The 24,127-nt window shown below is 49.4% G+C and overlaps 1 protein-coding gene across 3 annotated transcripts in view; it reads right to left on the bottom strand.

The window, feature by feature from the left end:
• ZBTB7C (zinc finger and BTB domain containing 7C) overlaps positions 1 to 24,127 on the bottom strand; it is a 382,043-nt gene that overhangs the window by 9,575 nt on the left and 348,341 nt on the right. For all 3 annotated transcript variants that reach the window (XM_025365135.1, XM_025365137.1, XM_025365136.1), the window contains one exon: positions 3,488 to 4,714. In XM_025365135.1, the coding sequence (XP_025220920.1) occupies positions 3,488 to 4,698 (1,211 nt within the window). In that variant the 5' untranslated portion in view covers positions 4,699 to 4,714. The remainder of the gene's footprint in view (positions 1 to 3,487; positions 4,715 to 24,127) is intronic.

The raw sequence follows: 24,127 nt of genomic DNA, 5'->3' as shown, positions 1-24,127 counted from the left end.
CAGAATGACAGCAGCAGGCAGGGTCTTAGGGGTGGAGGGGCTCTGCTGGAAGGATTCCCATGTCCTCCACCTTGGTTGTGGCTGCTGAGGTCATTAGGAGTACATCCCCGTGGGGTGTGGACATTCTGGGAGTTGGCATCTGGGAGGCTTTGACTCAGAGCCTGGGCTGAAGGGCTACCACGCAGGGCAAGAGCAGGCCTCTCCAGCACCCCACGTGGCGGGGCGGCGGGGGCGGTGTCACAGGACCCCGAGCTCTCCCCAGCATCAAGGAGGGGAGAAGCTCAGCTGTGATGAAGGAAAGACTCAGGTTCCAGAAGGAGAAATCATGTCTGATGGGAGGACTTGAGGGCAGCGTGTCTGGGTCCTTGCTGTGGGGACAAGAGGGACACGACAGGGCCCAGTCTCAGGAAGTGGCGTGGCCCTGGAAGGGAGTCTGGGAATTCTACATCAATGAGGCAGCCATCGCTGCTTTAAGTGGCTGCTGAAGAGCCTCCTGGTGGAAGGGGCAGGTGTTAGGAATCGCATCAGGGAATTCAGCCTAAAAGCAGGTCCCGGTGGGAAGGGTGCAGGGAGCCCTGGCCGCGGGGGGAGTTACAGGAAAACCTCAACCTGAACAGACCACTCTTGGGGCTCTTCAAGCACGGAAAAGAATCCTTGCCGGGCAGTTCCAGAGATGAGGTGAGAAGCAAAGGCCCAGTGATTCTGAAGAATGTGAGGGGGAGGAGAGTGGGGAGTGTTCCACCAGGACAGCCACAGCCCACAGTGAGCAATAAAGGCTCTGAAGTGAGGCAGGCTGGAGCCATCTCCTCCACCCCGCCTGCCCCCAGCTCGGGGTTTCTCTCCTCCTGGGAAGACAGGGACCCAAGAGCTTGTCTGATCTTTTTCGGGAGAGTCAGAGCCCGGTGGGAACAAGCGGCGGGGGTGCTGGGGGGCTGGAATGCAGCGGCTTCAGCTGGAGACAGGCCTGGGGCCAGATGGCCGTCATTCTGGAGCAGGAGTAACCCAAGGCCAGATGGCTGGATGACCAGAGCTGCCCCACTGCCTATCTGGCCAGGAGTGGGGACTGCAGACAGAGAGGCCACCCCAAGTGACCATCAGGAATGTGCTGGGAGGGAGGAACCTGGAATGTCACCCTCCTATACAACACAGCACTGCTCCCCAAGCCAGGAGGCCCCACTCCCAGAGAATGTCCCAGGGTTCAGAGGGTGAGAAGTCTGTCTGCAGGGACTATGCAAGGTTAAAACCTTCCCTTAAAACAGGGTGCACAGACTGTCCAGACCTGGCGTGGACTTCACAGAAGGCTGTGCGTGGGGAAGGCCCAGAGAAAAGGGAGTGGGGAAGGAAGGGAGATGGGGGCTCAGGGTGCCAGCGGGGCCACCATGCGATGTCCTGAGACACAGATCCTTTTGGAATTGGAGTCACTAGCCTTGGTCTCCCCTGAAGGGAGAGGTGCTCCTGTTAGCCATCTGCCAAGGGGACAGGCATGGGCAGTGAGGGAGGTGGAGCCTGTGTTGGCAGGACAGAGCACTCCAGGCTGATAACATGGCTAGCTTTCCTGATCTGGCCTGTGAAGAGCTTCCTGGCATCCTTAAAGTCATATGCAGGGGCTGGGACTCTCGGGCTGAAGTCAGGCCCCCTGTGAAGATGGGTGAGCTGTACTTGAATCTGGCTTTCACATGGTGTGCTGGCTTATCTCCCTTGGTCATTCCTGTGCTTTTGCCAAGCCCTGTTCAGGTGTTCTGCCTGGTTCTGTGGGGCTAAGGTGAATTCAGGAGGAGGCAGGGGGCAGCATTACCCGTGGTGGCATTGGGGTGACAGGGCTGTCACTGAGGGACATCCAAGAGGAGGAGAATCTCAGGAACTTTAGGTCCTTCTGCTCTGGGGAGTAACAGGAGCAGAGAATCCTGCCGTCAGCATTGCTGGGTGGCTGGCTTAGCTCACTGCTAAGGGCAAGGGGACACATCTTGGGTCTGTGAGGCCCTGCCCCTTTGCTCCTGCAGATTCTCCCTCCACTGTCACTGGAAGCATCTGGGACAGATGCTGTCTGGGGTTCCCCTCACAGAAGCAGCTGTGAGCAGGACCCCAAGGCCACCTTGGAAATAGTCTCATGACTTTAGAGGACTCATCTTTTTTTTTTTTTTTTTCCTGGAAAACCATGGTCCCTGATTTGATATCCAGTCTCATTCACAACCTTGCACTGTGTCCTCAGGCCAAAGCTTTGGGCCCACTGAGGAAAATCAAAAGAATGAGCTGTCAGCAATTCCCAAAGACACATCTCCAAGAGGAAGTGGGACAGCAGCGCCACTGGCGTAAGTGTGGGGCTCTCAAGGTGAGTTCTTTGAGAGGGACAGTGGCAGTGTGGGGAAGGGACCTAGTCTAGTAAGTCATGGTCCCAGGGCAGGCATCGCCAGGCTCTGTACACATAGGATACACCGAAACGACCAAACCCTGACGCCAGGCCACCCACCAGAGCCCTCCCTACCTGTGGACATGGCTGAGAAGATCAGCCTCGCACCAGGAACCACAGATAGCCAACAGATAACCACAGATAGCACCAACGGGCCATCTTTTCCAAAAGTGAGGCCTATCTAAAGCTGGCAGCGGGCAGATCTGACCCCACATCAACCCGCCAATCAGTTTTGACTGCAAAAATTGCTGTACAGAGTAGGCATATAACATACGTTTGCTGAAAGGGACGGAGTCTATGAAAGATGAAAGGTTTATAATGTATTGATTTCAAATTTCAAGTTTTATAACAGCATAAAGTTGCCCCCCTTCCTCAAATGGAAAGGCAAAGAGGAGAACATAAAAAGAGGCCCAGCCTTTAGGTCTGACCCAAAAATGACTGAAAGAACCTACAGGCATCTCTGCAGTCTACTGGTCACAGACTTTGCTGTTACACAGAGACTGGGATTCCAGTCCCAGCTCTGCTATTTTCCAGCTGCACAGGTCAGCTAGCCACTGGGAGATGTGTCGTAAACAAAGCCAACCATGTCTCCCCATCTTTCCAGGGCCTGGCTGTGGCAAGAGTGTATTTAAGGTGCCTAGGATGGCCCCTGGCATGCAGAGCAGGCTTAATAAAGGTGAGTGGCTGCTTCTCCAAATCAAACGAAGGGGCGGCACTCCATCCGGGGAGTGCCATCCATTCAAACTGGGTTCCACCAGTTTACCACTGGAAGGAGAAGAGGAAGCCAAGCAACCAAGGTGCTTGAGGTGCCCCACTTCCCTCCCAGCCAGAACAGCCCGCTCTTACCTGCTCTATGTCATGGGCTTCCACCTAATATTGTATCTGAGAAAATACTGCAGCCCCTAAAAAGGGTTTGAAAGTCACAGCACCAGGTGATGCCTAGCACCCCTGCTAGCCGCAAGCCTGCATGTGTCTGGGATCTATCTGGGTCTCTGTCTCCATCCCCAGCCTCCCTGCCCAACTCTGCTGTCCCCATGGCCTCTGGCCCCGTCCCCCGCACCCGAGGGCTGCCATGCGCACCTGGTGAAGCGGACCTCGCAGATGGTGCACATGTATGGCTTCTCCCCGGTATGGGTCCTCATGTGCCGTGGCAGCTTCCCGGCCCCCATGATGACTTTGTGGCAGATGGGGCACTGCTGAGAGGCCTTGGGCTTCAGCTTGCGCTCTTCCACCAGGGGCCAGGGTGGGAAGAGGCCTCCCAGGTGGGTGGCACTCAGGAAGTTGAGATAGGCACCGTAGTCGTTCTCCGCCTTGATGGGTCCCAGAGGGCCCCCCGGCAGGTCAGGGAACATGTCCTTGAAGAAGTCATTAGGGAAGGGTGGCGGTGGGGGTGGGGGCAGCTCGTCCTTCTCCTCCTCCTTGATCTTCCGATTCTTGATGACCAGATCCAGTGGCCCACTGTCCATGGGCTGCTCAGGCAGCTGGGCAAAGGCACCGAAGTCCCCTGGCCAGAGGTGTGGGAAGAAGTCTGGGGCGAATGGAGACAAGGAGGGTCTCCTGTCGGGGATGTTGGCCTTGGGGTACAGGTTCTCCCTCAGCAGAGATTCGATGGAAAAGTCCCGGATCACCCCCAGATGGCCAGGACTGCCAGCCTGAAAGGAGTCAGGGAAGTCCCTGGGGGTGTCTGAATAGGCCTTCTCTGTGAGATGGTCCGTCTTGGAAGGGCTTTGGTGGCAGCTGATGTCCTGGGGGTCAGGCAAGTTTTCTTGGTCAGCAAAGTCCTCCGTGTCATCATCGTCATCCTCCTCTTCCTCCTCCTCCTCCTCCTCTTCGTCCTCCTCATCATCATCATCTTCGTCATCATCGTCATCCTCCTTGTCGTCCTCCTCCCCTCCGTCCCCCCCAGGCTCCATGATCTCCAGGCACACGTTCACAATGCACTGGATCTCCAGCATCCTGGCTGCATTGAGGATGTGCTTGACGTTGCCAGCAGTGATGGTGAGTGTGGAGGTGTAGGCGAACTCCAGGATAGCGGCCAGAGCCTCAGGCTGGACAAAGTCGATCTCGTAGACGTAGGGCTGGCTGGCTAGGGTGCCAGCTGTGAAGAGCTTCTTGAAGTACTTGCTGCAGGCAGCCAGGACAGAGCGGTGGGTCCGATACTCCTGCTCCTGCACCACCAGGAGCACGTCACACAGCAGGCCATCATGCCGCTGCTCATTGAGGCTGCACAGGACCTCACTGCTGTGGTTGGGGAAGGGAATGCCAATGAGCTCATCAATGTCATTGGCCATGTTCTCAGCCAGAGCCCTGCAGAGACACACAGAGAAGACTGGGTTAGTGAGTGTGGCCCCAGGAGGGGTCTCAGCTCTAGGACTCTGAGCCACTTTCTTGGCATAAGGGCTCCCTTTCCACTGCGAGGCCAGTCCTCCTACCTCTCAGCTTTGCCAAATCTCACCTGCAATTCACAGCCTGGCTTACAGGCTGGGGCTTTTCTCTGGACCCCTAAGACTCTTGGAGTTAGGCTTCTCACTGGGCAGCTGGTGTCAGCTACTCACTAAAGGCTGCAAGGCTTCTCTCAGGCTTGGTTTTACTGATTTCCACTTTGCCAACATGCAGTTGCAGAATACAACTGCAGGATGAAAAGCCACATGAACCCAGCTGTTGCCTTGGCTACAGGAACAGGACCCACCTCTGTGGGGCAAGGACCTCAGTGCTTCTGCTGAGAAGATGCTCTGATTTGTCTCACAAATCCTCTGACTCTGTAACAGACTTACACTTTGCACTGGCTACTAGGAAGCTTAAAACAAATTTCGTGGCCCATTTTCAGCAAGTGAATGGGGGCTCTGTGGTATGTTTTGCTTCCTGACCTTACTCGTTCATTGTAGTTGAAGTTTCCTTCCATTTGTAAATCTTGATCTTTTTTTAAAAAAAACACTAACTTCCTATATGTGTATATCTGAGAGAGATTTCACCTATATTTAAATTCAATACAAATATAAATGCAATATTCAATATAAATATAATGCAATCTAAATATAAATTCTAGTACATTGTTAGTTAATTTTTCATGTCTATATTCTGTTAGCCTCATGAAAATATCAACCCCTGTGGTAAGAAGCATCTTCTGAGACACCTTATCATTATATATGTTATATGTAAAGTATGGCCAGTGGCAGCCACCAGGAGAAAGCAGGGCATGACAGAGGACAACTGGCATCCCTTCCTTTAGGAAGCACAGCTCACAGCCTAGGTGAACATAGTCAACCGGGACAAAATGCGGCATCTGCCAGGGAAGGTAGGGGCATCCAAGGAGAGAAAACATTCGTGGGTTGTTAGTTTCTGTTTCTGATTGCGCCAGTAAAGCCCCTTCCTCATCCCTCTTTTCCGCTTATCACTAGAGACAGAAACTGAAAACCATGGCTTCAGGCTGCTAAAAGCCTAAAACAAAACAACAAAACAGAACAACAACAACAATAAAATAAGGTGGGTCGGACAAGCTTGACAGGGCTCTTCCACTTACAGCAAAGCTTCAACATGGCCCATCTAGATAAATCCTAGCAAAGCCCTGGCCCTTATCTTGGTACAAATAAAGTGGGGAGAAAACAAAAAGGAAAACAAATCCTAAAGCCCCACGCCCCAGTGGGAAGAGCTCTGGAGATCCTTACGCATTTATCTTCTGGATGTTTCTGCCCTGGGAAGGCAGAGGCAGTGGGAGGGGAGGAGTGAGAAGTGCCGGCTCATAAAGTGTGAGTGTGACCTGGAGGCACTGGGGAGGTGGCAGGCATGGAGGATGCTGGGTGCCCCTCCCCTGCCCTCACCTTCTCCTCTACCATGGGGCAGCCCAGGTCTTCCCTAAGCAATTTCACAGGCCAGGTGCTCAGGAGGCTTCCCAGAGCTAAGGCCTCACTGCTTTCCTACCTTCTCATCTTTAAAAGGGCCAGAGACCCTGGCAGTCCATGCATTCATTCTCTAAATATTGTTGGGTAGTCTCCCCATGCCAGGCTCTGTACTGGACTCTGGGGATGCACAGAGAACAAATCAAGAAGGCCTTTGCTCTAACAGGGCTTAGAGGGATATAACAACTGTGATAAAAATGTACAGCAAGATTCACCAAACAGAGTATACAGATGCAGATAAGCCATCTTATCTGAAAAGATGTTCAATATCATGAGTGATTAGGGAAATTCAAATTAAAACTATCATAAGATATCACTACATACATAGGATAGTGGCTAAAATAAAAAAATACTGACAACACCAAATGCTGGTGAGGATGTGGAGAAAAGGATCACTCATATATTGCTGGTGGGAAGGTAGAATGGTACAGCTATTCTAGAAAATGATTTGGCAGATCTTAAAAAACTAAATATGCAACTGCCATATGACCCAGCAATTGAATTATTGAGCATATACCCCAGAGAAATGAAATCTTATGTCCACAAAAAACTCACACACAAATGTTCATGGCTACTTTATGCATGATAGTGAGTAACTGGAAATAACCTAGACATCCTTCAAAGGTGTGTGGCTAAACATTGTGGTACGTCCATGCCATGGAATACTATTCAGCAATAAAAAGGAATCAATTCTCAATATGTGCAACAGCCTTGATGAATCTCCAGGGAGTTACGCTGAGTGAAAAAAGCCAATCCCAATGGGTTAGATATTGCATGATTCCATTTCTATAACATTCTTGAGATAATAAAGTTACAGAAATGGAGAATAGATGAGGGTTTCCAGGGACTAAGGAGGTGGTGGTGGTGGTGGGAGGGAAGTGGGTGTGGCTATAAAAGGGCAACAAGAGAGATACTTGTGGTGATGGAAATGCTCTGTGTATTGATTCTATCAGTGTTCATATCCTGGTTGATATTGTAATATGGTTTTGCAAGATGTTACCATTGGAGAAAACTGCATAAAGGGTACATGAGATGTCTCTGTGTCATCTCTTACAACCGTAGCTGAAATAAGTATCTCAAAAGAAAAAGTTGAAGAAAAGCAAATGACAGGAAACAACCTAAAGCCACTAATCAATCTCCTCGCTTCTCTCCATCTCTCATCCAGCTATCTACCACAGAGCTGTAAGGGAGGAGAGGAGGGAAGCGCTTTACCCAGGGTCAACAGGGAAGGCTTCCTTGAGGAAGTATCATTTGAGCAGAGACCCAGAAGAGGAGAAGGATCCAGCATGGGAGGATGTGGAGAACAGTGTACCAGGCTGTGGGAACAGTGGCACAAAGTGGGCAGCCCCACCAAGCTGCCCTTGGTCTGAAGGGCCAGGTTCTGTTCTGAGTGGCCCCGTTGAACATGGTTCTTGTCTGTTGACAAACCATTCCACTTCTGCATTTCTCTGGGGGCTCAGATGCACCATATCCACCCAGATCCCTTGAGGGCCTGTGTAGAATTAGCTGATGGACACCCCTCCTTCTCTCTGACCAGGGAGGGTGTCCCCAGGCTGAGGCTTCAATGGGCTGTGCTGCAGAGAGAGCTCTGAGGCCACCTCCTACATCCAGAGGAGGAGAGAAGCTCCTAGTGACTTCCTCCTTTCCCTGGCTCCCCACTGTAGTGGTGGGCACCCAAGGGAATGCAGAGGACTTAGGAAACCACGGCTGCCTGTGTGGCTGCAGGCCGGCGGGCTCCTTTGGGGCTGCCATGCCCCAAGGGGGCTGCCTTTGGGCAGCTGGGCTGGGGGCCAGCAAGCAGCCCCTGGAGGCCTGGATCAGAGGGGAGGCCTCAAGTCTGAGCTACATTTAATTTTGGATGCTCGAGTCAGGTGTGGTATGAGCATCTGTGCAATGAGCAAGGGGGACCCATCAGATACCTGTCCCACCTCCTTGGCCCCAAGCTCTTTGCTTCAGATACTCAGGACCCATGAAATGAACTGGGAGGATAGGGCAGGCCAAGCCAGCACCTTCTGTCTTCAGGTCAAATCCTCTCCCTAAACAGCAGGTTTCCCAAAGAGAAGTCAGGACTGTCATCTGCCCTTAGGCTTACTCAGTCCTCACAATAAAGCATTTAGCTCCTATTGTTATCATCATTCCCATTTTACAGATGAGGAAAATGAAGCCACTAAGAGTTGATGCACAGAGGATGAGTGAGGGCACAGAGACCTGAGCCTGCGTCTGGCTCCTCAGGTCATGCTCCCAACCACAGCCAACTGCAGCTCCTGCCTCTGATCACAAAAGTAACCAAGAAAGGCCAGTAGTCTCTGCTAACGCCTAATGAGTGACCCAGACTGCAGGTTCAGATGTGCTTAGGGATGCCTTTGTGGAGGAGGGAGGGAAGGTTTTGGGTGGCCCTGCCCTCCAGGGACAGCCAAGCAGTCAAGGGCAGGGAGGGCAGACTGGAGCCCTCCAGGCAGGCTTGGCCAGCCTCAGGGGCTGGAATGTGGAGACCACCCCATCCCCAGGCTACTGCCTTTCTCAGAGGGTTGGGGAGGGGTCCTCTCCCTTGCTCGGTCCCTAGACAGCCTCCACTACTCTGTGTAAGTTTTGGTGGTGGTTTTGGCAAAGCTCTGCTGGGGGTAAGAAGAGAAGGGGAGAGGAGAAGATAGAGCTGTGGCTCAATGAGCCCTTCCCATCCCACTTTCTGAGCACAGCCGAGAGTGGGTGGTCACCTGGATGGACTGAGTGGCCACAGTGCTCCCCTCCAATGTGCCCCAAATGTACCTTTGGAGTCCCTACTCTCCAATCCCCAAACATACACCCTGTTCTCAGCTGCCATGCCTTTGTTCATGCTGAACTCTTGACTGGAGAATACAGCATCTCACACTTCTGGGGGTCCACATCCCATCCACACTTCAAGGTCTCACTTAGACAACCCTTTCCCCATCCCTCAATTCAGAGGCTCCATCTCTCCAGCCTTTGGTCTCCTGATTCTTGTCATTTATTTGACTCTACCTTGAACTGTAATGATTGGTGTCTCTGCTAGATTGTAAGCTGCTCGAGGGCAGATCATATCATTAAATGCTTAGCACAGTCCTGACACAAAGTTGGTGGAAGGTCTATGGCAAGGGCTGTCCTTAGCTGCCATGTTGTGAGGATGCTCAAGCAGCCCTAGGAGAGGGCTGCCTTAGGGAGAGGTCCCCAAGGCAGAGGATTGAGGCCTTCTGCCAACAGCCAATGCCAACTCGCTAGTTGAATGGGTGAGCCACCTTGAGAGTGGATCCTTCAGCCCCAGTCAGGTCTGATGACAGCAGCCCTGGCTGACATCTTGATTGCAACCTCATGAAAGACACTGAACTAGGACTGCTCAGCTGAGTATCTCCCAAATTCCTGATCCACAGAAACTATGAGGCAATAAATGTTTATTCTCATTTTAAGCCACTACATTTTTGTGTTGTTATGCAGTAGTAGATAATAATCCAGGGGCACTATTTCACAGACATTATAGATTTTTGATATTTATCATAATTTTCTGGCAGATGGCAATTAAATGTCTCAGTTTAACAAAATGCGTGTATTACAACAATGTTTTGATAGATGGAAGTAAACGTATTGAGGAAGTGACACCTTTTTCTAATTCTCACAAAGCCACCCTGTAGGTAACAGGGTCCTGACCCTCAAAGGGGCCTTCTCATCTGAAAAGACTGTGTGTAAATGAAACGACCCTTCCACTGTTGAGTAAAAAGCCAAAGTCAGTAAAACCCCAGGAAATTAGTTCTCTATCGGAAGCCAAGTTTTCTTGCTTGCTAACGGCTTATTCCTTTAGAGATGAAAATGTTTTAAAATGCTTTTCAGGGAAAATTCCCACCATTCCTTAAGCTTTACTCTGCCTTTTAAAATAGAAGAGCTGGAACCCGTTAGACCACGTGTTGGTGATCAGTGTCCCACTGTGATAACCGTCTGAGCACTTTGAGAAATGGCATGTGGTTGTCCTACGCTAAGTGCGGATCTTCTGTGCTTTGGGAGCAATGTCTACCTGAGATTCAGAATCAGGAAACCACAGCTGTGTGACTCTAGGAGGCCCCTCCACTTCTCTGGACTTCTATTTCTCATCATGTGATAGGATGGTCATGAGAAATCTGATAACACACATCATGACCATGAGGATCCAGAAGTGCAAAGTGGGTCTGACGATGGGGAGGGAACCCACTCCATGACCCTGGACCTGAAGGCTGGTTTGCCCAGCAGTGACTTCTCACTGTGCCTTGGTTTGTGACCTTTGTTCCATTTCTGGAGAAACAGATGTAACCATGGTAGCTCAAGGCTGTTTTTCCAGGCAGGAGACTAACCTCAGAGGCAGGGAGTGGGAGGGGTACGCTGCGGTCAGGAGGTAAGGGCTGCCACTTGCTGTTTCATTGTCTTTTTGGGAAGAAGTGTCCCCACCCTGCATGCTGGGAGCTTCCCTGGTGACCCTAAGATTCCCATGCCCTGGTGGGCCAGTAGACAGCAGTGTCCCAAAGGGGATGTCATGCCCCTGCCCCCATGCCTTCCATCCGTTTGCCTCCCATCATCTAAGCTAAGGCAGTTCTGTCTCCAAGAATAACATGCAGGGAAAAAAAATTCAATACACACACACACAGACACACACAAGAAACAAAACAAAACACTCAACAGCTAGAAGAAGCTTGATGTGAACTATGAACCTTTGGTAGGAAGGAGCTAGAAAAAAACACACAGATAAAAATAAAGGGGAAAGATGGGAAGAGGAGATGAGGAGCTCAGAAATGGAAGAAAGAGGTTAAAGAAGAATGCAGGGGAGTTGAAACCTTCTTAGATGTGGCCACTATTCCAGAGAAATTCCCCTGAGCCTCTGCCTTCAGTGGAAGGTTCTAGAACCCAGGTAGGTCCAAGCAACCCTGTCTGAAAAAGTGGCACTTCCCACTCTGGACTTCAGTTTGTTCAACTGTAAAATGAGAGCATCTATCCTCTCAGAGACAGACTGTGCTCCCCTCTCTCCCTACCAAGAGGTCAGCAAGCTAGTGAGCTTTTGCAATAATAGCTACCATTTATTGAATGCCACTTGTCACATGTCAGTCATCACACCTCTAATCCTTTCTCAAGCAACACAACTCTGAAAGATATAGACTTTTATCAGCATCTCCAATTTACAGATAAAGAAACAAGTATGGAGAGGGCAGGTAGCTTGCCCATTGCTACCCAGCCAGCCAGTGTCTGAGCCAGGATTTGAACCCAGCTGAGTTTGTTGCCAAAGCTCATATTTGTTCCCCTTCACCATGCTGCCCCCTGCAAAGTAAAATCCAAGGGTGGGGGGATTTGGACCCTTCTCCTTGGAGGTTGACTCTTAGTCTAGGGGTTTAATCAGAGCCAGGCTAGAGGGATGAGCAGAGAGGGCTGAAACCCAAGCTTGCCAGGTGACTAAGGAGGAAGGAGGGGCTCAGTACAGAGTGCAAATGAGTGGTATGGGCAGAAAGGCACAGGATCCCTGTGGGCTGGGGGTCAGGGAAGGCTTCTAGGAACAGGGGCCTTGTCTGAGCTGTGAAGAGTAGAAAGAATTTCGTTGGGCAGAGGGGGCAGGAAGAACATGCTCTGCATCATTTGGATCCGGAATGGATCTGGAAAGCTTTAAATCTCTTCTGAAAATAGGCTTAACCTGGATTCCCCAAGTGGGATCAAACACATTGTTCTCAGCTGGTGCCGACACTGTGCCTGGAGTTGACTGAGGAGGTTGAGGGTGAGGTCCCTGCTCTCAGATAGCCTGGGTTGACATCCTCGCTTCACCACCCATGACCCGTGGGACTTGGTAATTACCCTCCTTGAGCTCAGTTTCCTCATCTGTACAATGGGGATGAGTTGCTATGAGGATCAAATGAGGTAACGCATACAAATTGCCTCCTGATACCTAGTCAGTGCTCAACCAATGCTAGCAATTGTGAAGTCCAGGAAGGATGCAGACACCCTTATGGATGTTTTCGCAGGGATGGGGCCATATCAGAAACCAATTTGCGTTCTGCACAGTTTTGCAGAGATCTACACTATTGAAGACACTTTCTGAGAAGGGTCCTTACAGGCTCCCAGGGCTCTCCCCTGGCATGTGTCCAGGGCGTCACCATGTTCCAAGGTGTTTTCATACCTCCTTGTCTCAGGTACTTCTAACCCAAAGAGCTTGGCAAGGCTGGTACAAATTTTACGTCCATTTTACAGATGAGAAAATTAGGCACAGAATGAAGACCATGCCCCAGGCCACACGGCAAATCAGTGTCAGAGCTAGAATTAGAACTAGGATGTTTTAACCCATTTATGCCTAGTGTTCCATTATTGGAACGCTAAGCTTGTGGGAGTTATGTATAGCCAACTGCTCAAGGACATCGCCAAGGTCTGATTTTTCACAAAAAAATTCTCAACCTCCTGTGTAAATGGATTAATGCCCAAGCCTGTGCCTCCTCTGTTAGACCACAGTGCCTCCAACTAGGTGCAAGGCTGCCTGGCTAGTAAAGGACTCATGTTCTAATCTTAGTTTTACTAGGAACATGAAGTGCTGGTGTTAGGCAAATTATATACTTCTGCTGCCTCAGTTTCCTTATCTGGGAAATGGGGAAGTAATTGCGTGGATCTCACTGAGTGGTATGTGAGTGGAATGAGTCAGCCTGAAGTTCTTGGGTTATTAGGAAGTCCCATTCCCCCAGTGAGATGACCGGCCTCAAGGCAAGGTCTATTTCTTGTATTTGTGTATTACTCCCAGGATGCCAGCAAGTAGGAACATGGTAGACACTGAGTGAATGAGATTGGTTCACATAAACAAAGGGGATAGCTTTGAAATCACAAAAGGCAGTGGGATGACCCCAGCCCTCTGCTGTGGGGACACCTGACACTTGAACAGAGCCCTATCATTCATAAGGTGCTTATATTAATTCATTTCATTCTTCTGCTGGTATTATGGTCCCTGTTATGGAAATCAGAGAGGCTAAGTGACCTGCTCCAAGTCACGCAGCTAGAAAACAGCAGGGTGGGAACTGGATTTCTGCTTGAGTCCCATTGCTTTCTTGCCTTTCAAGAATAGAACTGTTGGTGCAATTCTATTGCTATGATCCACAAGTCCGGCGCCTCCCTGAATCCTGCTCAGCTCAGCAAATCTGGGCTCAGGATGGTGGTTCCATCTGCCAAATCCCCAGGGCAAGCTGGCCCCAGCCAACCGAATCCCACTATCCCGGAAGCTGTCCCCACCCAGTCTCCAGCCTCCAGCTCCTCCCATGCCCAGGCCTGGAGCTTCACAGCCACCTGGTAGAAGTAGTGGCTGTGGTGGGGGTGGGAGGTGTGTTGCACGGGGTGACAAGGGATGTGGATTTCCTCTCCAGATCTGGGAATGAGGTTGGGCAGCAGCTACCTGCGTTCTTTGAGTAGGTCTTTACTCCCGGTGGTCTGTAGGCACTGAAATCCACAAAGGGGTGGTGGGTTAGGGCAGGATAAAGGGTGGGAGATTTGGCCCAAGCAGCTGGCCAGCCCTAGATCTCCGCTGGGCGCACCCACCCAACCCTTGGCAGTTTCCCCAAGCAAGGCGGTCACACCCCTTGGCCCTGGAATGCCCCTGGGCTTTGGCTGCCCCAGAGGTTGGAACCAGACATGTGGGCTGGGAGGCTGGGCAGGGCTACTTCAACTTTTAGCCTGTGCCCTGCCCGCCATAAGCACCCCAGGCAGAGAGCCCACACTGGGTGAAGCTGGCCCCACCTGCTCTGCCACCCTGCCAGGACATGCCTGGAGCCTGCAGTCCCCAGCTGAGCCTGGCCTACTCAGCCCCTCAGGGGTTTTGTGCGATCTGCTCTGAGCTTTCTTCCCCTGCTAAGGGCAATGGCCATTCAGGTGTTCCCTTACAGCTGGAATGCAGGCCCTTTCCACCTCACACAATTGTGCACCCCCTCCTCTTTCCCTGCAATGTCCAACTCCCTTGACAAGAGAAGTGATGGCCCAGAAGAAGCCAGACCCAGGAAGCAGGCACCCCTGGGTTCTCATCCTAGTCATAGACGGATTTTCTCTGCCCCTACACCTAGGGGTCTGAGTTTTTTTTTCTGCAACCGGTCACTCAAGTCTGTACTTCACGGTTCTCTGCTGAAACCCCCTGGGTTAACAATGTCACATGCCTGTTGAGCTTTACTTTCAGGAAAGCTTGTTCACAGACATTTTTCTTCATATGTTTTCCTAGGATCCCTGTGTATACAAGGAATTATTTTGCCCATTTTGCTGATGAGAAACCTAAGCTCCTGCTGGTGAATTGATTTGCCCAAGGTCATAGAACGGCTAAGTGACAGAGGTCCCAAACCTCCTGACTGGTCACCTAGTCTCTGCCCCAGTATGAGGCTGTGTCCCCTGTTGACCTCTAGCCCCAATATCATCGCCACCTCTTCAACCTTCACTCCATCTCCCCTACGCCAGCATTGGTTTGATTTTATTAGAACAAGGTCTAAGATTACCACAGAGGTTTAGAGTAGGGCAAAAGCCAGGGTGGGCTTCTCCAGGCTGGACTTGAAGAGTACCTAAGAGGGTAGCCCAAGGGATGGGCAGATGGATGAGGAAGAATGAGGGGAAGCCTCACACCTGGGCTTTGGGGATGGAAGTGGCTGTGGGATTGAGGCTGGGGGTGCATGAGTGTCAGAGCTGCTCAGTCACACCTAGAGGACCCCCTTCTTCTATGTAGAGGCTGCCTGAGGCCTCTGGGGGAGTCTGAAGTGGATGTGCCACGCCCACTGCCCTCATCCCCTCATCCAAGGGTGGCTTGAAGCCTTTTACCTTTCAAAGCACTTTCACCTCCTTGGTGGCAGGCCAGGTGGAGTTATGCCTATCTGACAGATGAGGAAACTAAAGTGAAGTGAGGCTAAGGTCGCAAAGCAAGGTGATGGGATGACAGTGGCGGAGCCCGCGTCGTCCCTGAGGCCATTGCTTTTGCTAATGCACCATGCAGGGGACTTGCAGGAAAGACAGAAAAAGTGGGTTCCCTATGGGGCTGCCTGGCCTCAGTCACAAAGTGAGGGCTCGTTCCAGTGTGCTAGGGCGCAACTGCAGGGTCAAGAGCTGGTGGGGCACACCAATGGAGAGGGGCGCCACTGCAGATGGCTGGCACCCTGACCGGATTGGCCATGGAAGTCTGAGGCAGGCAAATCAAATGGTGCCCCTTCAAGCTGTTGTTCTTTAATTATTTTTTCATCCTTTATTTACTAGAGGGGAGCGGGGGAGACTTGTTTTCTTTTAAGAAAAGCTGCACACCTCTTTCATGTTCAAAATAAAGGATTTACTACTTGTGTTTATTACAGGCGATTTCCTGAGCCAGAAAACTTCTTGGGAGGCTTATTAAACCTTATTAAACCACTGAAATTTAGATAATAAAATAAATCACCTGTCTCCCATAAACAGCACTAGGCCACGCGTTACTGAGTTTCATACTCCCAATGGCCTCAGGCTGCCTTCACAGGAGATGTCCCCTGCTGGTGTTGGATGGCTCCCTGGAGGGTGGGGCTGTGGTGGAAGGGTGGGACACGCATCAACCCACGAGAGCACTATTCTTTGTAGCATTTCTGCCCAAAGGGGCCATCTCCTCTAGTAGAGTGGAAATGGTTTAGATTTTGCTAGTTATTGAAGAGGTTGTGTGTGGATAACTGGGCTAAGTGGTACCATATTTTGACCCTTCCTGGGGATATTTTGGCGTCTGTTCTAGAAGGCATTAAGCTGCTGCACAGCTGGCTAGCCTCTGAGTGTGCTGTCTGCACGCCTCTTCTACCCACGCGCCAAGGGCTCCCAGTGCTATGGGCAGGGCTCTGGAAGCTGAGTCCATTGCTGCTGGCCCTGGGGACTTTACACGGGGCAGAAAGGAAAGCAGATGCCAGGTGAGGGGGCCATAGTTGGAGCAGAGAAAGGCCGGGAGCATGAGGAGCAAAGGCTGGGAAGGACCCAGGTGTGTGGTCAGCAGAGAGCAGGCCAAAACCCTCTGGGGCAGGAATTATAGTTAAAATCCTAGCTCTGCTCTGCAACTGCTTAGTGATGTGACCTCGAAGCAGCCAGGTCCCTATTTGAGCTTCAGTTTCTTCTTTTGTATAAGACTAGGCAGTTGTGAATGTCCCTTGCTGCCCACACACTCATCCATTTCAGTATTTTGGTTCCAGGATAGATCCTTGGATTCTGATGTCATGTACAGCTCAGCTTCAGATGTCTTGGGGCTGCTGCACCTCCCTTTGGGTTTCCTGCGACCTTGACTTTGCCCTCTTTCTCCTCCCACCCCCTCCACTTTAGGCCTCTCTGGGACCCTGCCAAGTTACACAGGAAAATACGTGTGAACACACGTTGGACTTTCAGATGATGAGTGTTCTACAAGGTCAAGGTGGGGTTATTATTTGACCACAGTGGGTAGAGTGATGACAACTCAACAGGTTGGTAAAAGTGCTTGACATGTCTCCTCCGCCTGCCCCAGAGGAAAAGTGAGGAGGCAACTTCCATGTCTGCCTTCCCACCGCCCCTACAGTGGCCAAGAATGGGCATGGAGTTGGGAGCGGCCGCTTCTGCAGAATGTGCACAGGTTCATTACAGACACCCCACAGGCCCTGTATGTGCAGGTGGGGGAACAGACAGGAACACAACTCATTCTCCCATAATGGTGACTTCAGGTATGCTGGACAGAGAAACAGTAAACAGATGACGGAAGGACCAATTCTGAGATTCCTTCACCTTTGACTGAATCAAACTGGTCACTAAGATGTACTCTGGGTGCCCGTTAGGTACCAGTCGCTATCCTAAATATTTTATATTTATATTTACATATATATCTATATTTCTTTCATTTCATCCTCTCAAAAACCCCATGAGGTGGCTACTGTCGTCATTGTCACTCCATTTTTCAAGTAGGGAAACTGAGGTAGAGCTGAGGTTTGAACCTAAGCAGTCAGATTCCGGGTTTCCTAAGCAGTCTGCAACTGTCTCTCTCAGCTGCTGCAGTATTTACCCATTTAGCTAAGTGCTGGAGAAACACGGATGAAAGACATGGAGCTCCTGGTCTTAAGAAGCCACAGAAGAGTGGGAGAGACAGTAAAGACAAGACTAAAATGAGTGCTAAGTGCTGGTTCATGGAGGCAGATGAGGTGCCAAGGGTCAGAGGGCGGGGACTCTGCTGGGCCTAGGAAGGGGAATCCTCCAAGGAGGTGAGGCCCCCAAGCAGCCAGTGATGTGGGGCAGGGGAAGGAGAACATTTTGGCAAAGGGATCAGCATGTGCTAAGGAAGGCACAGATGCTGAGTGAGGATGGCACATCAGACAGGAATGCCAGGGAGTTTGCGGTGCTGGGTTCAAAGATAGAAGTTCAACGAGTTTAGAGACAGCCTAGTCTGGGAAGCAGAGCAGTGAAGACCGCAGCCCACCATGTGGGAGTCTTGGGTGTGGGTGGGACGGTGAGGCAGGGGCCTCACGAGCATTGGAATCCTTCCTTGAAGGAAATCAGGGAAGGTTCTGGATAGGAGAAGAATCTGCTTGGCACTGTATTTGAGGAAGGTGTCAGCAAGAAGCAGTCCTGGAGCAGGGAGGAAAGGGTGGTGGGAACCAGTTAGGAGACTGTATCTCCTGACCCATGGAGCCGTTCTGCATTATTCACGGCCACTCCCCTGCCCTTCTCTACCCCAGACCTCCGTGTGGGATCTGGCCAGGGAGGGGCGGCTGTGGGGGGTGGCAGCTGTGGGAGGAAAGAGGACAGAGCCACATGCCGAGGACTCATCACAGGTGTAAGATGTCCTGGTTATGCCTCAGCCCTCGACAAACACTCCTGCCTCCCTGCTGTTGTCTACCTCAATTTGGAGACGAGGTCCAGCCGGATGGCCTCAAAGATCCCGGCCCTGCCTGTGTTTTCCAAAGGAAGCCAAACCTCAGATTTGCCTCAGAACTTGCACTTTTCTTCTAAGCAAACGCCATCCACCACGAGAACCGCCTGGCATTTGGCTGGGAAAGAACAAACTGGAAGCTTACAATTTCCAGGCTTAATTGCACAGTTACTTGTAATATTATTATGCAGAACTTTTATTGCACCGAGAAAGCCCAAGCGTTTCCTTTTCCTATTTATACTTGAGCCCAGTCTCTCCTCTGCTATCATTTCCTCCCTTGCCCATTGCAGAAGCTGACGGCTGTTTGGTTCCCTTTCCAAAGAGAGGGCAATTAGGATGTGAGATGGAAACTCATTTGTCCCGAGTGTTTGACTCATGGAATATCAGTCAATTAACACGTTATTGATCACCACCATGTGCTTGACTGGGCCTCATGCTGTGTGAGGCCATACAAAATACCTGCTTTAGAGGGGCTTCTGGCTTCACTGGGCAGGAAAGAGTAACCCCCAGCAAAATATTACAAAGAAGTAGGAACCAATAAAGAACTAATGTGGGGCCAGGCATGGTGGCTCACCTCCCAGAGTAATCCCAGCACTTTGGGAGGCTGAGGCAGGAGGATCATTTAAAGTCAGGAGTTCAAGACCAGCCTGGCCAACATGGTGAAATCCTATCTCTACTAAAAATACAAAAATTAGCCACAGGCCGAGTGTGGTGGCAGGTGCCTGTAATTCCAGCTACTTGGAAGGCTGAAGCAGGAGAATCGCTGGAACCCAGGAGGCAGAGGTTGCAGTGAGCTGAGATTGCACCACTGTACTCCAGCATGGACGACAGAGCAAGACTGAAGTCTAAGAAAAAAAAGAACCAAGTATGGGCTGGGTGCTACAATCAGGAATATGGAAGCCAGCAAGTCAGAGCTAGGTGCCTGGGCTACACAGCTGTCTGGGGAGGGAGGGCATCGTGGAAAGCTGTGCAACGGTGCATCACAAGTGCCTGCTTCTGAATGCAGCCTGGGAATCCAGCCCTCCTTTTTATGGTTAGTGAGAATCTTAGGAGACAGGAGCCTACCTTCACTCTCCTGATATTTGTTCCCAGTCACAGAAGCCCAGCACCAAGGACTAGACTTTCCTGACCTACAGGAAGAATAGTTCACCTAATTTAGCACCTTATAGAGTAACTACTCTACCCCAACTTGTCCCCACTTCAGCTACTACTGCTTGTCCTCTTGCTCTGAGATTTTTGGTTTCCAGACCATCATAAATTTATAGTGAAAATATTCTCAAGGCAGGAGAATCTCCCCATCCCCACCGTGGACTGAGGAAACCTGGCAGATCCGCTGCTGAGCTAGGATGGGCTCAGGAATTTCCTCATACTTAGATGGTTGGCTTCCCATTTGAAGTCTCAAGATTAGAAATGTTGAATAAGAAATATAAGGTTAAAAAGGAAAAAAAAAAGAGTTGGCAAAGAAGTCATTATTTGTGGATGATATGATTGGATACTTTCCTATACAAATAACAGACAAGTTCAAAAATACATTAGGGACCCCATTGACTTGGCAACAAAAATAGAAACAACACCTAGGAATAAGTTCTTAAGAAACGTGTAAGATCCATACAGAGACTGTTTTAAACACGATTGAAGCACTTCTTAAGACTTAAATCAATGGAAAGATACACCTCGTACTTGGACAGGGAGCCACAATACTGTAAAGATACCAATTTCCCCTAAATAATTTAATAAGTGCAATATGATCCCAATAAAAATATCAGAATTTCTACTGAAATTAGATAAGCTGATTCTGAAGTTCATATAGAAAAATAAGCATTTAGGAATAGCCAAGAAATTTTTGAAACAGATGAGTAACAGGAGTAGGGGGACCAGCCCTACCAGATATGAAAACACATTAGAAAGCCATAAAAATAAAATATTTGGTACTGGATCATGAACAGGAAGACAGATCAATATAAAGTCATGGGCAGTTCATAAACAGACTCACATAAATTCATGTAGGTATGAATTTAGCATGTAATAAAGGTGGAATTTCAATTTTTATTTTAAAATGGATTTTTCAATAAATGAGATTAGAACAACTAGGCAACCATGTAGGAGACAAAACAAAACAAAACAAAATAAAACTTGTATCCCTTCCTCACTCCTTACACCAAAACAAATGATACATGTAGCAAAGCTTTAAAAGTTAAAAAAAGTAAATATTGAAGAACTGTTTTACAATTGCAAAGGAAAAATATTTTGCTAAGATAGAAAACCCAGAAGTCATAAAAGATTTGATAAATTTGACTAAATAATGATTTAAACATTTATGTACATCCAAAATTCCATAACAAAATCAAGACACAAACAAACTGAAGAAGATATTTGAAACATATGATGAAGGGTTAATTTCCTTTCTATATAGAGAGACCTTGTGTCAACAAATCAGGAAAAGATCTATAGTTTATTAGAAAAATTGGCAAAAACCAAACAAACAAACAAACAAAAACCCCTATGAACAGGAAGATCCTAGGAAAATGAATACAAATAACTTTCAAGTGTATGAAAAATGCTTACCATCACTCTGCATTAAAGACATAAAAATTAAATAGATTTCAAGTTTCATCTATGGGCCAAAAATAAAAAAATTCTGATAACTCAGCAATTACCCTTATAGACATATATGTTGCAATTTCACTGCTGCCACATGTTCAACTTATATATAGGATTATCTCTGTGACATTGATTCTATAACCAACAATTGGAAGTAAACAGTATATCCATCAATGGAGGCTTGCTAGATACATCATGGAGTACTATGCAGCCATTAAAAAGAATGACTTGAATGACACATATCTGTATATTGATACATAGAGGACTATGTCTAAGATTTATCACTATGGTGCATAGTTACCAGGTTTAGAAAGAAAAAGATGACCATGCGTACATACTGGTTTGTAGATGCATGAATTAAACTGTTGGTTGGAAGGCTGCCAGTGAGGGGTAGAAGGCAGATTTATTTTCCTACATGTACTCTTTGATAGTATTTGAATTTTAAAGCCATTTGTATTAAAACTGCTGAATGATTTATATTTTCTTCCTTCTTTTACAGACCTCCAAATGGTCTTTGACATTTTTTTGTTATGTCTGATGCCTGCTGATTTGTTCTGGGGCCTTTAGCTACCCGTCTCAGTTTTTCTGTGTGTAAAATGGAATTCATGACACTGGCTGTCTATCTCATGGGTGGCTGTGAGGCTCAAGGGAGAAACGGATGAAAACAGCCTCTGGCTGCCATGAGGTGCTGTAGGATTCAACTGCAGGACATTAGAGATGGCCCATGTCCTGCTCAGCACCTGTCTACTGCATGGCAATGTCCCTGTGGACACACAGGCAAGCTGTGCATCACAGCTGGGTTCTCCAGCGGTGGAAGAATACATGACTCCAGTTATCTGTTAGTTCAGCATTTACTATATAGCACCAAGGACACAGGTGCTAGGAAGAGCCGTGATGTTGTTTCAGCACCATCTGAGCTTCAAGAGTATGGTGGCAAATGATGATAATCACAATAATGAAAATCTTACTGCTTTCAGCTAACCACTTATTTCACGTATAGTAACTCATTTGTTATCCTTGTTTTACGGATACGGCCAATGAGCTTTAAAGGGTTGGACCCACTCAAGGGGCCCAGCCAGTAAGGGGCTGAGCTTCCCCACTTGGATGCTGTCATTTCTCTACTCTAGGACTTTTGATGATTCCCTTTGTGGGACCCTGCCATCTCAGTCTGCCTTTTGTGGTCCCCCACAGTCTGTTCTGAATCTAATTTCCCAGTTCTCTCTGACCTGGGCTGTCTTTAAAGCTGGTCTCTGAACTGCCTCTGAACACACCATGCTCATTTCTGCATTGGTGCCTGTTCGTTTGAGCTGCTAACACCTGTGGTCTCACCTCTGTTGTCATCTCAGGGTTTTTAAGACCCCTTGTGAGTCAGTTTCACTTCTTCCTTGATACCTTCTCCTCTAACCTAGGTGACTTTTCAGAGAGTGGCAGCCAGCCTCTGGAACGGCTCCCAAGGATCCTCACCTCATGGTATTCATGCCCTGTGCATCCCCTCCTGCATTGTATCAGGGCTGGTGTATGTGCCTGATACAGGAAGGCGATGGCATGTGCCTGCCATGGCGAGGCTATAAGAGATGTTGCCACTTTCACCTTGATTTCTCCGGGAACTCTTACCGTGGGGGAAACCACTGTCATGTTGAGAGATAGTTCAGCAGCCCAAGGAGAGGTATCAAGAGGGACTGAGGTCTCCCATCAACAACCAGCACCAACTTGCCAGGGATGTGAGTGAGCCACCTTGGAAGTAGGTCCTTCTGTCCCCATCAAGCAGCTCCAGTCACCTTTGGGACTACAACCACATGGGAATCCCTGAGCCAGAACTTGCCAGCTAAGCGGCTCCTGGATTCCTGAGTATAAAATCATGTGGATGAGAGATACTTATTGTTTTAAGCTGCTATGGTTTTGGGGCATTTTGTTATGCAGCAACAGCTAACTAATGTACATTAACTAACTCAACTCCTTTGGGAAGCAGGATGTACTCTTTGGCCTTTGTCCATTTTTTTTTTTTTGCCTGGATTTTGTGTGTGTCATTTTGTATCTCCAACAAAATAGTAAATATCTGTGGTTTAAAATTCCCCTATATCTCCCATCATGGTTACTGGGGGTTGGGAACAGCAGGAGAATCCACACTGATTCGCCAGCTTCCTATTTGCAAACAGAAGGCAGGGGTTAACTAAAAGGCTCCAGCACACACACATGCTTCTGGTTGGGCTGGTACCCTCCTAAGTATGCAGTCAACTCATACACAGAATGCCTGCAACCTCCCCACCTGAGACCTACAACTCACTGGCACACTGGAGCATTCAAATGCCAGAATTCTCAAATGTCCCATGGTGTGCCTGACTCACAACCCATCGCCAGGGGTCTCCTGGAGGGAGGGGCAGGAGGGCCTGGAGAGGGCTGTCACTTCTTACTACACTGACTGCTACTGGAGATTTATTTACTGGCCCCACACCCTTTTCAAAGATATTTCTTTCAAAGCCAGAGCGACAGCCTGCCTTTCAGCTTTCCTGACACTCAATTCCAAGTACATGGTACGCTTAATCCCACAGAACAATTTAGGAGCTAAAGAATCATAAAGAAAAATTTCGCGGAGGGAGCTGTTGCTGCTCCTTTGAAAACAACCCCCGCCCCAGTCTCTCCCCAGCTGCCTCCTGGTCCCCAGTCCCCAAAGGTCCATCCCCCCGCTACCCGCCCAGGCAGCTTCCCTACAGGCAGCCAGTGGGAGGGCGCGACCCTTCCCCGGCTTCTTCCTCCTCCCACTCTTTCCCAGGCAGGCAGGCTTATTTTTCAAGACTAATAAACACCAGTTGAAGGGAGGAGGAGAGCCCCTTTGTAAAACGGTGTCTAAATAGAGGCAGCTCCACCATTTTTTTTCGGCCGGGTGGGTGGAGGTGACCAAAGATACAATTATAACGTAGCCCATCCTCTCCCACACGACCCATTTTAACCAGTGTGTAATAAAGCCCAACTCATCCACCCTCTGATTTGGGTCAAATGAGAGGAATTTTTAGCTTTTCTGGGGAGTTTGTGCCAGCAGGGGAAGCAGAGGGGAGAAGGAGGAGGGAAGGAATAAACAAATATGCTACAGTTCTCTGGAAGAAAGGAAAGGCAGGGCATGCAGGGAGCAGGGACAGGGATGGCCACCCTTCACTTCCGCCAACTGAGTCCCTCTTTCCATGGTAGCCACGTAGCTTCCAAACCTTGGCTGAGACTAAGGTCTCCCTCTTCCTTGCTCCTGACTCAGTGAATCAGCTTTCACTGTGGGCGCCCAGGGCACATCCCCTTTGCTCCTCCTGCCTGCCTCCTGCTGGTTCTCTTGACCTTCCAATAACTGGAAGATGTCACCAGTGTGCCCAACTCCCACCAGCCTGGCCTTGC

This window comes from Theropithecus gelada, chromosome 18 (assembly GCF_003255815.1).
Source record: "Theropithecus gelada isolate Dixy chromosome 18, Tgel_1.0, whole genome shotgun sequence".
Classification (NCBI taxonomy): domain Eukaryota; kingdom Metazoa; phylum Chordata; class Mammalia; order Primates; family Cercopithecidae; genus Theropithecus; species Theropithecus gelada.
Note: the sequence above shows the minus strand (reverse complement) of the source record. Positions and strands in the feature narration are given on the sequence as shown.